This window comes from Phyllopteryx taeniolatus, chromosome 4 (assembly GCF_024500385.1).
Source record: "Phyllopteryx taeniolatus isolate TA_2022b chromosome 4, UOR_Ptae_1.2, whole genome shotgun sequence".
Taxonomy (NCBI): domain Eukaryota; kingdom Metazoa; phylum Chordata; class Actinopteri; order Syngnathiformes; family Syngnathidae; genus Phyllopteryx; species Phyllopteryx taeniolatus.
The window spans coordinates 7927552-7941350 of NC_084505.1; the positions used below are offsets into that span (position 1 = coordinate 7927552).

Here is a 13799-nt window from a genome sequence, read left to right on the forward strand (position 1 = left end):
TGGAACGGGAGCTGAAGCGTTTTGTTAAGTTTGCTAGCGGATTTCGTAATGTTGGGTTAGGATGTAAGAATGAAAAACTGAAGCATATGTTCAGTCATTTAGACGACAGGTTTTCATGTTTTTAGACTCTCAGATGCAGACGTTGGATGTTTCTTTCCGTGTTCGTCATGAGGAAGGAATGTATATGGTGTATGCGAGCTCGGGAAGCATCAAATGTTTTGAGTGTGGAGATGTTGGTCATAAACGGGTGGCGTGCCCGCATAACAATGCTACAGTGAGACCTGCTGCTGTTGATAGCCCCGAGGATCACGCCCAGGCAGGTCCGGTTGTGGAAGGGGTCGTTGACGTTGAGGAGCGGACGGCTGAGCCTGACTCCGTTGGAGTGGGCCCTATTAGTGTGAATGCCATCTCGACGGCGGAGCTACCCCTTGCTGAAAGCTGTGGATCGGTGGCGGCGAAGGTAGAGGGACAAATTGCTATTATTGAGAATGATGAAAGTAAGAATGACGTGCAAATTATAGAACAGAATAGTATTGTTGATCGGATGAAAATGGCACAGGCTAGTGATGTGAGACAGCAGCTGAAGGCTGCTGACAGGGTAAACACTGATGATGATATAGTAGACCAGGTTCAGCATGGTGATGGTAGCCAGGTTATGGGGCTGGAGACTGATGGTGACTGATGGTGCTTCAATTGCTGACAGCGTTTCCCAGAGTAAGGATTTATACCCTTTGAAAGAATTAGATGAGTTTTTGGAGGATACATTCGGTAAAACGGTTGATGTACAAGAATATTTTCCAGATGTTAGAAAGTTTGTGAAGACTGTGAGTACCCTACAAAAGGTGGTAGGAACAGACTTGCTTCATGACAAGAAGAGATATCGCCTGAGGAAGCATGTGACTGCTGCTAGGAAAATTTTAAGTGGTAAAAGACAGAAAAAATTGAAAGTTGATTATTAAATTAGAAATGGAACTACAACACTGGGTGTTTTCTCTGCTGTTGTCTTTTGGCTGGTTGTTTTTCTCTCTTTTATTAATATGAATTCTTGACGTGTTGCATCCTTAAATATTAACGGGGGTAGAAATGCACAGAAGAGGGCGCTAGTGTTAGAAATCCTAAAACAAAAAAGAATAGATATCGCTATGTTGCAAGAAACACACAGTGATAATTTCAATGAAACGGACTGGGGGCTATGTTGGGGCGGTCAGTACGTTCTCAGTCATGGCTCTAATCTTAGTGCGGGGGTCGGTATATTATTTAGTCCCACTCTTAGTGTTAATGTTTTAGCGATCACAGAAATAGTTGCAGGGAGGATTGTAATGGTTAAAGCAGAAATCCAAAACATTATGTTTAAATTTGTGAATGTATATGCACCAAATTGTGGGCGGGACCGTTTGAGTTTATTCAAAGTACTAAAGCAAAATTTGGACAACTGTGATAAAGTAGAATGTGTTTTAGTTGGGGGGGACTGGAACTGTTGCACTGATCCCGCTTTAGATAATTGTCAAATTTCCCCAGTTGGGTTTACAGATCATCATTTGGTATTATTGGAACTAATTTTGTCCCACATGGACAAGCCGAAATCATTCTGGCATTTTAATGTGAAATTTTTTACATGATTTTGTTTTTTGTGAAAATTTTAAATTGTTTTGGAGTAATTGGAGAGCCAAGAAAGAGTTTTTTCCCTTCTTAATTCAGTGGTGGGAGGTAGGAAAAAGTCAAGTGAAAGTGTTTTGCCAACAGTACGCATCCTTCTCTAGTATTAATACTAGGAAGGCTATAGAGAAACTAGAAGAGGACATTGAGGTTTTGGAGAGTGTGGCTGCTGAAAATACCGAGCAGTTAAATAAAAAAAGACAGCAGTTGACTTGTTTTCTTCAAGAGAAGGCTAAAGGAGCTCTGGTCCGGTCACGTTTTACCACACTGAGGGACATCGATGCACCCACCTCCTTCTTTTTTAACCTGGAGAGATCTTTTGGACAGAGGAAACAAATGGTGTGCCTACAGCGGCCTGATGGGACGCTGAGTTCAGATTCTGCAGAAATGAGAAGGCTAGCGGTGGATTTCTACTCCAACCTGTTTGAGGCAGAAAGGTGCGATGGAAAGGCTACAGAGACACTACTTCAGGGTGTCCCTCAGCTGGGATCTGATGCACAAGATGTCCTGGGTTCTGACATTACTCTGAAGGAATTGACGACTGCGGTGACCCATTTGACCTCTGGTAAGGCCCCAGGTTTGGATGGAATACCAGCAGATTTCTATAAACACTTCTGGAATATAATTGGGATTGACTTGTTGGAGGTTTTCAAGGACTCCTTTGGGAGAGGAACTCTTCCAGCTTCCTGTCGGCGTGCGGTGATCTCTCTTCTGCCAAAAAAGGGGGATTTAACTTTGCTCAAGAATTGCTACCTCAGCTGTCCTACAGGGGAAGAACTCTGATTGTAAACAATCTTGTTGCCTCTCTTTTGTGGCACAGACTTCAGGTGTTAGCACCCCCACCAGGACTGATTAAACAGCTACAGAAGATGCTGGTGGACTTTTTCTGGTCTGGTCATCACTGGATGAGAGCGTCAGTCCTGTATCTCCCTGTGACGGAAGGGTGGCAGGGCCTTATAGACATTGCCTCCAGGATGGGTGGTTTTCGTTTACAGACGGCACAGACGCTGTTGTACAAAGACTCAATCTGCTGGTCAGCCGTTGCTCGTCTGCTGCTCCGGAGCGCCGGACGGCTAGGTTATGACAAACATCTGTTTCTGCTGTCCTCTAGCTCCGGTTTGGATGGACTGTCACCTTTTTACAGCTCTGTCCTTGATGCTTGGCAGACTTTGGACTTTACTCGAGGCTCTGCAGAGCCTGGATTGTGGTTGTTTGAAGAGCCACTATTCAATAACAGTTTTCTACCTTTGAGTGCCTTTTTGTCTGACACAATGAGAAGCGCTTTCAGGGAGGCAGGGATTGTGACGATGGGACACCTAATGAGGACATCCCCAGAGACACTGGCTGAGAAGACTGGTGTCCACTCCAACCGGGTTCTACAGGGTCTGGTGAAGGAGGTGTGGCAGTCGCTGTCAGAAAAACACCAGGACTTTATACGAACAGTGATTTAGCTCACTAGTGGAGTGAGGGGGCTGAGTACGTTTTTCCTCCTCTTGGCGTGATTCCTGCTGGTGGGGAATGGAGGGAGCAATGTGGAATCGTACTGTCCATAAAAACTCCAAAACTTGGGAACTTCAGCTCTTGCAGTGGAGAGCGGCTGTATGAGAGTTGTGTAAAGGTGCTGAACAATGGATCGCTCACTGGAGTCAGAGAGTCGAGGTGGACAGAGGTGTTTGGTTCGGAATTTTCCCCAAAAGGAAGCTGGTGGGTCCTGTATAAACCTCCTGTTGAAAAACGGATGGGTGACATCCAATGGAGGATTATACATGGAATAATAGCTACGAACAGATACAGAGCTCACTTTGACCCTAGCACTGGGGAAGGTTGTCCATTTTGTTTACACCCAGAGACATTGGACCACTTAGTGCTTCTATGTCCCCGGTTGGCTGTTTTCTTTAAAATGTTAAAGGAGTGGGTGGAGGGGTTGGGAGAGGTTTTCTCTTTCCATCTTTTTATTTTTGGACCAATTTATTCCAGAAAAAGAAAGAAAACTGTGGTGTTAATGAATTTTATGTTTGCAAGTGCTAAATTGACCATATGGAGAAGTAGGAAAAACAAGATTGTTGGAGCTAGTTGGACTGATCCGCTTTCCTGTTTGAGAGGGTTGGTGGCAGCCCGTTTAAGGGTGGAGCACACCTTTTATACGGTTACCAATAATCTGGAGGATTTTGTGGATCGGTGGGCTATTGGGAATGTTTTGTGTTCAGTAGATGAATATGGATCACTGGTGTTGAATTTTTAATTTTTCTTTTTTTTATTTTGTGTAAATTTTCATTTGTTTTGTTTTAATTATGTTTCTGGTGATATCCCTTTCATGTTTTTAAAGTAAATGCATATTGAGATCTTTTTTTGTCAAAAGGTGTGCTAAATAAAGGTTCTTGAAAAAGTCAAAAAAAAGTTTTCTTCTTCTCCATGTGGGATAGTTGGTAATGCAATCATCTATCATTGCATCTTGCTGATAAATTGCAACAGCAGTGAGTCACGTGCTTACCCAGTCATCACTCTGAGTGGCACTGACACCCCCCAGAATAGACCTCCTCCAGCACTAGTTATATGTTAGGCACAATCTCTTCTATTATTACATGAGTCTCTTCATTTGATTGGGGTATTTAATTGATAAAGTACATTGGACACTTAAGGTTAATTTTAGATGACTATAACCTTGCCTCACATTAAGACGATCCAATTCTGCTGCTGTTTCATTCATCTTCCATGAAGTGTCAAGCTTGAGTTAGTAGCAACCCAGACTTGTAATTGTGTTCTATGTGAATTTACTTTTATTTGAGTTTATTGCCATCATTATGTAGAGATCTTATCTACACAAACATACAGTGCGTCATGCACTGTATTCCTCAGCGCTTTAACTGAAAAATATGCTTCCCTATGAAATTTATTTTTGAAGTTGTTAAACACACTGTCTGTCAGGGCTGCTGTTTCAGCACCCTGAGTCCAGCCTGGGTGTGTGTGTGTGTGTGTGTGTGTGTGTCATGAGTGCTTTGCAGGGTTGACGTGTTGGAGTCTAGCAGCTGCACCTTGTCATCCTAATTACACCTGACTGCTCTTAAAACACTGTGGGACTCCCACACTCGTCGCCAGACTATCAGCAATTTACATCGACTTCGTAGCCCAGCCACCTTGCCTATCTTTTGCTTCCCGAAGACCCAGTGAGTTACCTTTACCTAATTCTTGTTCTTTGTCCCCAGTCAGCCATCTGCCCTTGCTCCCTGCAAATCAGTGCTCACCTCTTGTGGCCCACCGACAACACGGTCGGTCCTCATTGCGAGACCGGTCTTCATTGGAACCCTGCCAATCCCGGATTTAGTTCTCGGAGTTCCTTTGTTCGCTTCCAAGCTGCAATAAACCTTTATTCACAAACTCATCTCCCTGTCCTCTCTGCATCTGGGTCCAACTTGCAACCTGAATCCTGACAGCATAGTCTGGCCTGTCATGGACCCAGCGGAGACGGATCCCTTTCGCCAAACAGTTACCGGACAGAGCATGCTTTTGGAGCAACAGAACCAAGCCCTCACCCTGCTGATTCAAAAGGTACGTGACTTCTCACAAGCTCTCACATCCCTCCAAAACCAATTTGCCTCACTCCAGCCTTGCGCACAGCCGCCTGCTGCAGCATCCACCGCTCCCACTGCCCCCCTCACCCACGTAATGTGTGAACCGTATGTACCCGCACCAGCCCCTTATGACGGCAATCTAGGGTCTTGTCACGGCTTTTTGGTCCAGTGTTCACAGCAACCGCAGTCTTACTCCACCGACAAAGCTAAAATTGCCTACCTCATCGGCTGTCTCTGGGGTACAGCGCTCTCGTGGGCCACGGCGGAATGGGAGAAACGGTCAGCCGTCTGCGCGTCATACTCTTCTTTTTCCATGGAGATGAAGATTTTTGACCACCCGGTGCGCGGGAGGGAGGCTGCTAAACGGCTGATGTCACTCCGACAGGGCTCTCGCATTGTGGCTGAATTTGCGATCACTTTTCGGACTCTCGCTGCCGAGAGTAACTTTAATAATGAGGGGCTATATGAAGTTTTTCGGGGGACCCTAAATGAGTCTCTTAAAGACGAGTTGGCCTCCAGGGATGAGGCAAGCTCCCTCGATCAGGTGATTGATTTTTCTATCAGACTGGATTGTCGTCTTTGTGAGTGGCAGAGGGAACGCAACTCGAGGTCACAGACTCAGCCTACCCCGCTTCCTTCTCCACAGCACTCCACTCTCAAATTCTCCTTTGAGCTGCAGACTTCGTCATCAGACCCGCTTCCCGAGATCTGTGAACCCATGCAACTTGGCTGAACAAAACTCTCAGATTTGGAGAAAACACTCAGGAGAACCTCTAATCTGTAATTGTACTGTGGCGAGGTGGGCCACTACATTGCAAACTGTCCCACATGTCCATCAAACTGGCAGACTCACCAATAAAGGAGGAGTTGGTGAGTCAGAATGCAAGTTCCTCCTCTTCTGTCCGTTTTCAGATCTCTGCTACCATCTGCTGGAATGATCTGTCTCTGCCCGTTTTAGCCCTAGTATACTCTGGAGGTGATGAGAATCTAATTGACCACCGCCTAGTTAAACAGATGAAAATTCATGTACAGGCTCTGACCACTCCCAAGAATGCCACTGCCCTTGATGGGCGGCTGATCACCCATATCCAGCAAGAGACTGCTCCCGTTTCCCTCAAGCTGTCAGGTAACCATCTTGAGACTTTAAGTTTTCATGTTTTCCCTTGTCTTCAAGTTCCAATCGTGCTTGGCTTGCCTTGGCTGAGGCTCCATAACCCCATCATCGACTAGACCGTGCCCAAGATCACCTCATGGAGCAAGTTCTGTCATGAGAACTGCTTGCGATCTGCTGCGGTGCCCCCAAGTGGCCGAAGTCGGAGTAAATTCCCTGACCTATCAGGTGTCCCCTCAATTTACCATGACCTAGCTCCAGTATTCAGATAAGACAATGCCACCTCTCTACCCCCACACAGGCCTTACAATTGCGCTATTGAACTACAGCCCGGTGCACAGCTACCTAGCAGCCGTCTTTTTAACATCTCTCGTCCAGAGCAGGAGGCCATGGAGACCTACATCAGCGAGTCATTGGGTGCAGGTATTATCCGGCCCTCCTCTTCACCGGTGGGGGCAGGCTTCTTTTTTGTGGACAAAAAAGACAAGACCCTCCGTCCATGTGTGGACTATCGTGGCCTTGATAACATCACCATTAAGAATAAGTACCCCTTGCCCCTTATTGACTCTGCCTTTTCCCCCCTTCACAGGGCAACAGTTTTCACCAAGTTGGATCTGCGCCAGGCCTACTACCTTGTCCGCATTCGGGTGGGAGACGAGTGGAAGACAGCATTTAACACCCATAGAGGGCACTACGAGTACCTCGTAATGCCTTTCGGCCTGACCAATGCCCCTGCTGTCTTCCAGGCACTAGTCAATGACGTCCTCCGTGACATGATCAGAAAATGTGTTTTTGTGTACGTGGATGACATCCTGGTTTTCTCCCGTTCCGTCGCAGATCACGAACGACATGTTCGACAAGTACTTCAGAGACTCCTTGAGAACAAGCTCTTTGTTAAAGCAAAAAAGTGTGAGTTCCATGTTCCAAAGACCACCTTTTTGGGTTACGTCATTGCTGAGGGGCAGCTTCAAATGGACCCAGGCAAGGTAGCTGCAGTCACTGAGTGGCCGACGGCATCCATAAGAAGAAAGAAGCTGCAGGGATTCCTTAGCTTCGCCAACTTCTACCGGCGGTTCATTCGGAGCTACAGTCGGGTAGCAGCACCCCTCACTGCGCTCACATCAACCCTAACGTCCTTCCAATGGTCTGAAAAGGCCGACATGGCATTCTGTGAGCTAAATAAACTTTTTTCCTCAGCTCCTATCCTCGTTCATCCGGATCCACAGAGGCAGTTCATAGTTGAGGTCGATGCAACATAGGCGGGGGTTGGTGCGGTGCTGTCTCAGCGATCTCAGACTGATGGTAAGATCCACCCTTGCGCCTTCTTTTCTCGCAAGTTGTCTCAGGCGGAGAAAAATTATGGGATCGGAGACCCGGAGCTCTTGGGAGTGAAGATGGCGTTGGAGGAATGGTGGCATTTCCTGGAAGGCAGCGAACACCCATTCATCGTGTGGACCGACCACAATAATTTGGAATACATCCGCTCTGCTAAGAGGCTGAGCTCCCGTCAAGCCAGGTGGGCATTGTTTTTTGACCGATTCACCTTTACCTTGTTCTACCGCCCAGGGACCCAGAACACCAAGGCGGATGCCCTGTCCCGCCAGTTCGCCTCTGAGAGTGTCAAAAATGATCCAGATCCCATCTTGTCTCCCCGTTTTTTTTCTGGGCTCAATCACATTAGAAATAGAAACGCTGGTGAATGAGGCCAAGGAAGAACAAGCTGATCCTGATGGGGTCCCCGGAACTCCCTGTTTGTCCCTGATGCGGTCTGCCCCCAATGTGCTACAGTGGGCCCGTTCATTGCGACTTACCAGTCACCCTGGAATCCGCAGAACATTGGCCTTCCTCCGTCAACGCTTCTGGTGGCCCACCATGGAAGATAACACCCGGTCCTTTGTCTCTGCATGGACAGTATGTGCTCAAAATAAGACATCCTCTAAACATAGCACTGGTTTACTGCGTCCGCTTCCCAATCCCAGACGCCTTTGGTCGCACATTTCCCTGGACTTCGTTTCTGGGCTTCCCCCGTCAAATGAGAACACAGTCATTCTCACTGTGATGGGCAGGTTTCCATCTGCCAAGGAGGCTGCCGACCTGTTGGTCCAGCACGTTTTCCGCCTGCATGGGATCCCATCTGATATAGTCTCTGACAGGGGCCCCCAATTCACCTCGCATGTTTGGAGAGCGTTTTGCACAGCGCTTGGTAGTAGAGGTGATAGTCTATCCTCTGGCTATCATCCTCAGACTAACGGGCAATGTGAGCACACCAGTCAACAGCTGGAGACGGCGCTCCGTTGCATATCCCAGTCTCGTCCCGCTTCATGGAGCACCCACCTTGCCTGGGTTGAGTATGCCCATAATTCGCTGCCCAGCACCTCCTTGGCCATGTCCCCTTTTCAATGCTCCTTAGACTACCAACCTCCACTGTTCCCATCGCAGGAGCATGAGATTGCAGTCCCTTCAGTACAGGCCGACATACGCCGGTTGGTCAGAAAGTGTGGCTCAGTACAAATCATCTATCACTCGAGGTTGAATCCAAAAAACTGTCCCCCCGTTTCATTGGCCCCTATGAGATTGTGGCTGTGGTAAATCCATGTGCGGTACGCCTTAAACTCCCTGCCTCGCTCCGCATTCACCCGACCTTCCATGTTTTCCTGATAAAACCGGTGATAAAAAATGCCTTTTTGGGTCATTTCTGGCTGAAAATATTCAGGTTCAGTGAATATTTTTGGCCATTAAAAAAAACTCCCGGCGGCACGGTGGCCGACTGGTTAGAGCGTCAGCCTCACAGTTCTGAGGACCGGGGTTCAATCCCCGGCCCCGCCTGTGTGGAGTTTGCATGTTCTCCCCGTGCCTGCGTGGGTTTTCTCCGGGCACTCCGGTTTTCTCCCACATCCCAAAAACATGCACTAATTGGAGACTAAATTGCCCATAGGTGTGAATGTGAGTGTGAATGGTTGTTTGTTTGTATGTGCCCTGCGATTGGCTGGCAACCAGTTCAGGGTGTACCCCGCCTCCTGCCCGATGATAGCTGGGATAGGCTCCAGCACGCCCTAGTGAGGAGAAGCGGCTCAGAAAATGGATGGATGGATGGATGGATGGAAAAAAACTCCCATATCTGGTGAAAATTAGAAGACGTAACAGTCTTCTTAATTGCATGGTGTAATTGAGATGCAGCAGGGAAATAAATAATAATAAATAAAACATGGATGGCATGGTGGGCGACTGGTTAGCACATCTGTCTCACAGTCCTGAGGACCCGGGCTCAAATCCGGCCTCACCTATGTGGAGTTTGCATGTTCTCCCCGTGCCTGCTTGGGTTTTCTCTGGATACTCCTGTTTCGTCCCACCTCCAAAAACATACAGGGTAGGTTAATTGAACACTAAATTGTCTGTAGGTATGAATGTGAGTGCGAATGGTTGTTTATTTAAATATGCCCTGCGATTGGCTGTGAATCAGTTCATGGTGTCCCCTGCCTCCTGCCCGCAGTTAGCTGGGATAGGCTCCAGCATACCCGCGACCCTCGTGAGGATAAGCGGTGTAGAAAATGGATGGATGGATGGAAATAAAACATGATTTTCCTATGTTGTCGCTTCGATAAACAACTTGTGTTTCTGTTCCTGGTCTAAGTTTAGTGGTTCTAGCTGCAGTGTTTTTAAGGGCTACAATGCACAACTGATTTGGACTGTGAAGCACTTACTGAGCCTCCTGAACTTTTGCTTCCCTCGCTCCCTCAAAGACCTGAAGTCTATGGATTTGATCACAGTCAAGGGGAAATCTATAGCTGAGGGAAAGATGATTAAATGTAGCTGAACAAAGGAAAAGGATGTGCGACCACACACTTTTAGAGGGTACCAAGTCCAATTAACTCGACTCTTCCAAAAAAATCAATAGCTGTCACCAATGATTTCACTAAGTGTTTCGAGCTTTTTGTGGAATTCATTGATGTGATGTCCCCCCCTTCCCTCCCTGACTTCCTTCACCCAGTATGTGTATATCGCCATGTGGTTGGTTGTTTCTCATTTAATTGCATTTGTTTACTTCCATGACTACTTGTCCATCTTTTTGACAAGGGCCACATCAACACCAGGAGACATATCACGACTGCGTGACCTCTGACCTTGTCTCAATTTGCCCATCCTTCTCTCTCGTATATTGAGTGTGATTGGATTAATGGGCCGGCCAAATACTGGCGGCCAAGGAACACAACTCTTGTGTGTAAAGCTGAGCCATAGATTCCTGACAGACAATCTACACATGGCCCAGGATTGAATCGTGTCCTTGAGAGGAGGAGAAATCAATAGCTTAATGGGAAAGTGGTTATGGTCGAACTCTTCCTCTCCCACCCTCTTCCTCCCATCTTCTTACAAGACACTTTTTGCCAACCACTGTAACTCCCCATGTTTAAACTAATCTCCTCTGCAAAAAGAGGGTGACACATTTTAAAGTCAATCATTAATGTGGTGCCTGGAGAGGGTAGATTAAAAAACTGATATACGGCCTAACTTAGCATGCCATTTCAAGAGGTGGTGTGGCATTACTCCTAGTTATTACATCAGGGCATGTTAAATGGGATTTAGCCAGGGATTGATAGTGAGTAATAACACATATTCTCATAGTGGCCCACACGTCATGCATGTACATTTTGGGCTCATTGCAACAGAAGTAAAGTCATTTAATACCGTCTGTTACTCCAAAATGTATGGAGCCCCTAAAGGGACATGGGGGGGAAAAAAAAAAACAAAAAAAAAACTTGTTTCTCATTGGAACTAGAAACTTTCACGTTAGAATGAAAAGGTTTCTCGTTAGAATGAGTAAAGTTTCTCGTTAGAATGAGAAACGTCTACCTGTGAACAGGAGCTTATTTACCTTCTAGCAGTAGCTTCCTGCTGTGTTGGTCGGTTGTCGTACAGTAGCTTCCTGCGAACGGTAGCCTATTTACAGGACATACCATAATTTTTTCGTGTATAATGCATACCCATGTATTATACTTTACACCGATTTTATCGGGCTGATTGGTATCGGCCGATATTTAGCATTTTATGATGATCAGCTGATCGGCTTTAATGTCATAATTCGCCGATCCGATCAACGACATCATTGATCGGCTCCGCAAAAGACATTTACTCCACGTCGCCGTGTGCACAGTATATTTGAATCCAAAAGCTAGTTTATTTTTAGCCTTGTCGCGTGTCTTTTGACGTAGTATTGGAACTATCTGACGGCGGTGTGGAACAGACAACATGTCTGAAACAGACAACACGTAATGCCCGGATCAAACTACAAGACAAATTTGCTCTTTTACGATTGCACTGTCAGACTACTGCAATATAATCTTGTATTCCGATACCACCGCATCCCGTTTTTTACGATCATTGGGCTTTATCTTGTCAACTCAAATACGACCAGATATGGCGACGACAACAAGAGAGGAGCGAGCCGACTGTATTATAAGGACAAAATGGGAAAAAACGTGTGTTGGTGGTCACCGGTGCTTAGGAGAGGACGTTCGTTTAAGGCTTGCTTGAGGTATGTTCACGTAATTTTAATTCGATACGGCTCACAAGCAGGCAACAAAATGTTATGTAGCCTAGCAAGCTAGTGGTACCACGAACGGTTGTACGTAAACATGCCGCTGTTCTGTCAAATGCTCTAAAGTTTCGGTGTGGGTGCAGTAATTTAATTAAAAATTATTTAATTACAATAAGTTAGCACCCATTATTTCTGTCATGTTGTAATGTTGGTTTGACTTGACTGATTAGAATACACGATCTGACTAGAGCAGTGATTTCCAACCTTTACGGAGCCAAGGAGCATATTTTACAATTGAAAACTCTCACGGAACGCCAACAAACAAAAATGTCACAAAAACTGGATACATTAATTACTGTATTTACTTCCTGCCATCTAATAGAAGACCATTCATTTGTTCTGTCTGTCACTATGCCTCACTGGCATAAATAGAGGAACAAAGATACATTATTTATTGTAAATATAATTCTTTAAGAAATTAAGTACACAAGTATATACAGTAAATGAACAGGTCATTGAAATAGACACATTCCTCCATCTTGTAATCGGATCGGTGATCGGTTATGGTTTTTTTAAACTCGCTGATCGGTGATCGGCCCCAAAAATCCTGATCGTGTAAAGCCTACCATGTATAATGCGCACCTCCAAAGTTGACCTAAAAATTCTAGAAAACCCTTCTACCTATGTATAATGCATTTTTTTCAATGCACGATTTTGCTTCTACCCATATGATCGAAGCATGAAGTATTATCTGTATTTTGTTAGGTTTTTTTTCAGACTTATTCTGAAGTTAAGCACTTTATTTGAACACATAATACTTTCTTTTTATTTACTTGCTCTTATTTTGAAATTCACAGCCCTACTTTTATTTTATAAATGAGAAAACACACAGTTGTGCTCATATGTTTCATTACCCAGGCAGGATTTGTAAGATGTGTTTCTTCTTTTAAGAAAACATGAAGGACCAGGCGAAACACATTTAATTTTATTTTAATGGGATTCAAATTAAACTGTCAAGCATTTTAGAAAAGCATTATCATTAAACAAAACATAACCATAAATAAAGTAATGATGGTTGTTGTTCAGTCGTATTTAAAAAAACTAAACAAAACAAAATTTCAAAAATTCTCCCTGGGTATGTAAACTTATGATCACAATTGTACATATATGCAGTCATATGTACCCCAGTCATATTGGAATGAAAGTGAAGTCTCCACCTTTTTCATAACATCTAGGTGGCATACAAGAATGAAAGTGTACAACTTTTTCATAACCTCTAGGGGGCGGTGGCATAGTGGAATGAAAGTGTACAGCTTTTTCATAAACTCTTGATGGCTGCATACATTTGTAAAATGTGAAAGTCTTTTTCATTTTCTCCTACACCTATGTATAATGCGCACTATTGACTTTTGACCATTTTGGGGGAAATTACAGTACTTACTATTAATTTACAACTATTTACAACCAATACAGAACACAAGACTTAAATTTTTTGTTTTAAATTTCTCCCAGACAGAACATAATGGTGACGACTTGCAAGCAAACAGCAATGTCCTTGTAATAAAGTCCCAGGTCAAAATATAACCGATCTAACTCCTGCAATGTCATTTTCACACAGAAATGCAAACCGAAATGTATAAGGCTCTTTTATACGTGCACACATGCAATGGACTATACTCTCTCATTAGGATGAGGTTTCTCATTCTAACGAGAAAGTCTCTGATTCTTACGAGAACATTTCTCATTTGAATGAGCAAGTTTCTTATTCTAACGAAAAAGTTTATCATTCTAATGAGAAAAAGTTCTTCATTCTTTTTTCCCCCCATGCTCCGTAAAAACATTTTTAAAGTTTTTTTTTGTTCAGATAGCAAAAGTAATTCTTTGTACTGTACTGGTATATGTTCAAAGCATATATGGGTAATATTTGTTA

General features: G+C 44.8%; 1 protein-coding gene and 1 long non-coding RNA gene across 5 annotated transcripts in view; both read left to right on the forward strand.

The window, feature by feature from the left end:
* The window catches only part of ctnna2 (catenin (cadherin-associated protein), alpha 2), a 373639-nt gene that overhangs the window by 313681 nt on the left and 46159 nt on the right, over positions 1-13799 (forward strand). Inside the window, exon 13 of one of the 4 annotated variants that reach the window (XM_061772275.1) lies at positions 4659-4811. The exons of the other annotated variants lie outside the window; for them this stretch is intronic. Within the exon in view, the coding sequence (XP_061628259.1) occupies positions 4659-4711 (53 nt within the window). The 3' untranslated portion in view covers positions 4712-4811. Of the gene's footprint in view, positions 1-4658; positions 4812-13799 lie in introns of those variants that run through there. 4 annotated transcript variants of the gene reach the window in all.
* LOC133477481 (uncharacterized) lies at positions 6283-7312 on the forward strand. The gene is made up of 3 exons (XR_009788378.1): positions 6283-6564; positions 6638-6759; positions 6926-7312. It is a non-coding gene; the product is annotated as an uncharacterized LOC133477481 (long non-coding RNA).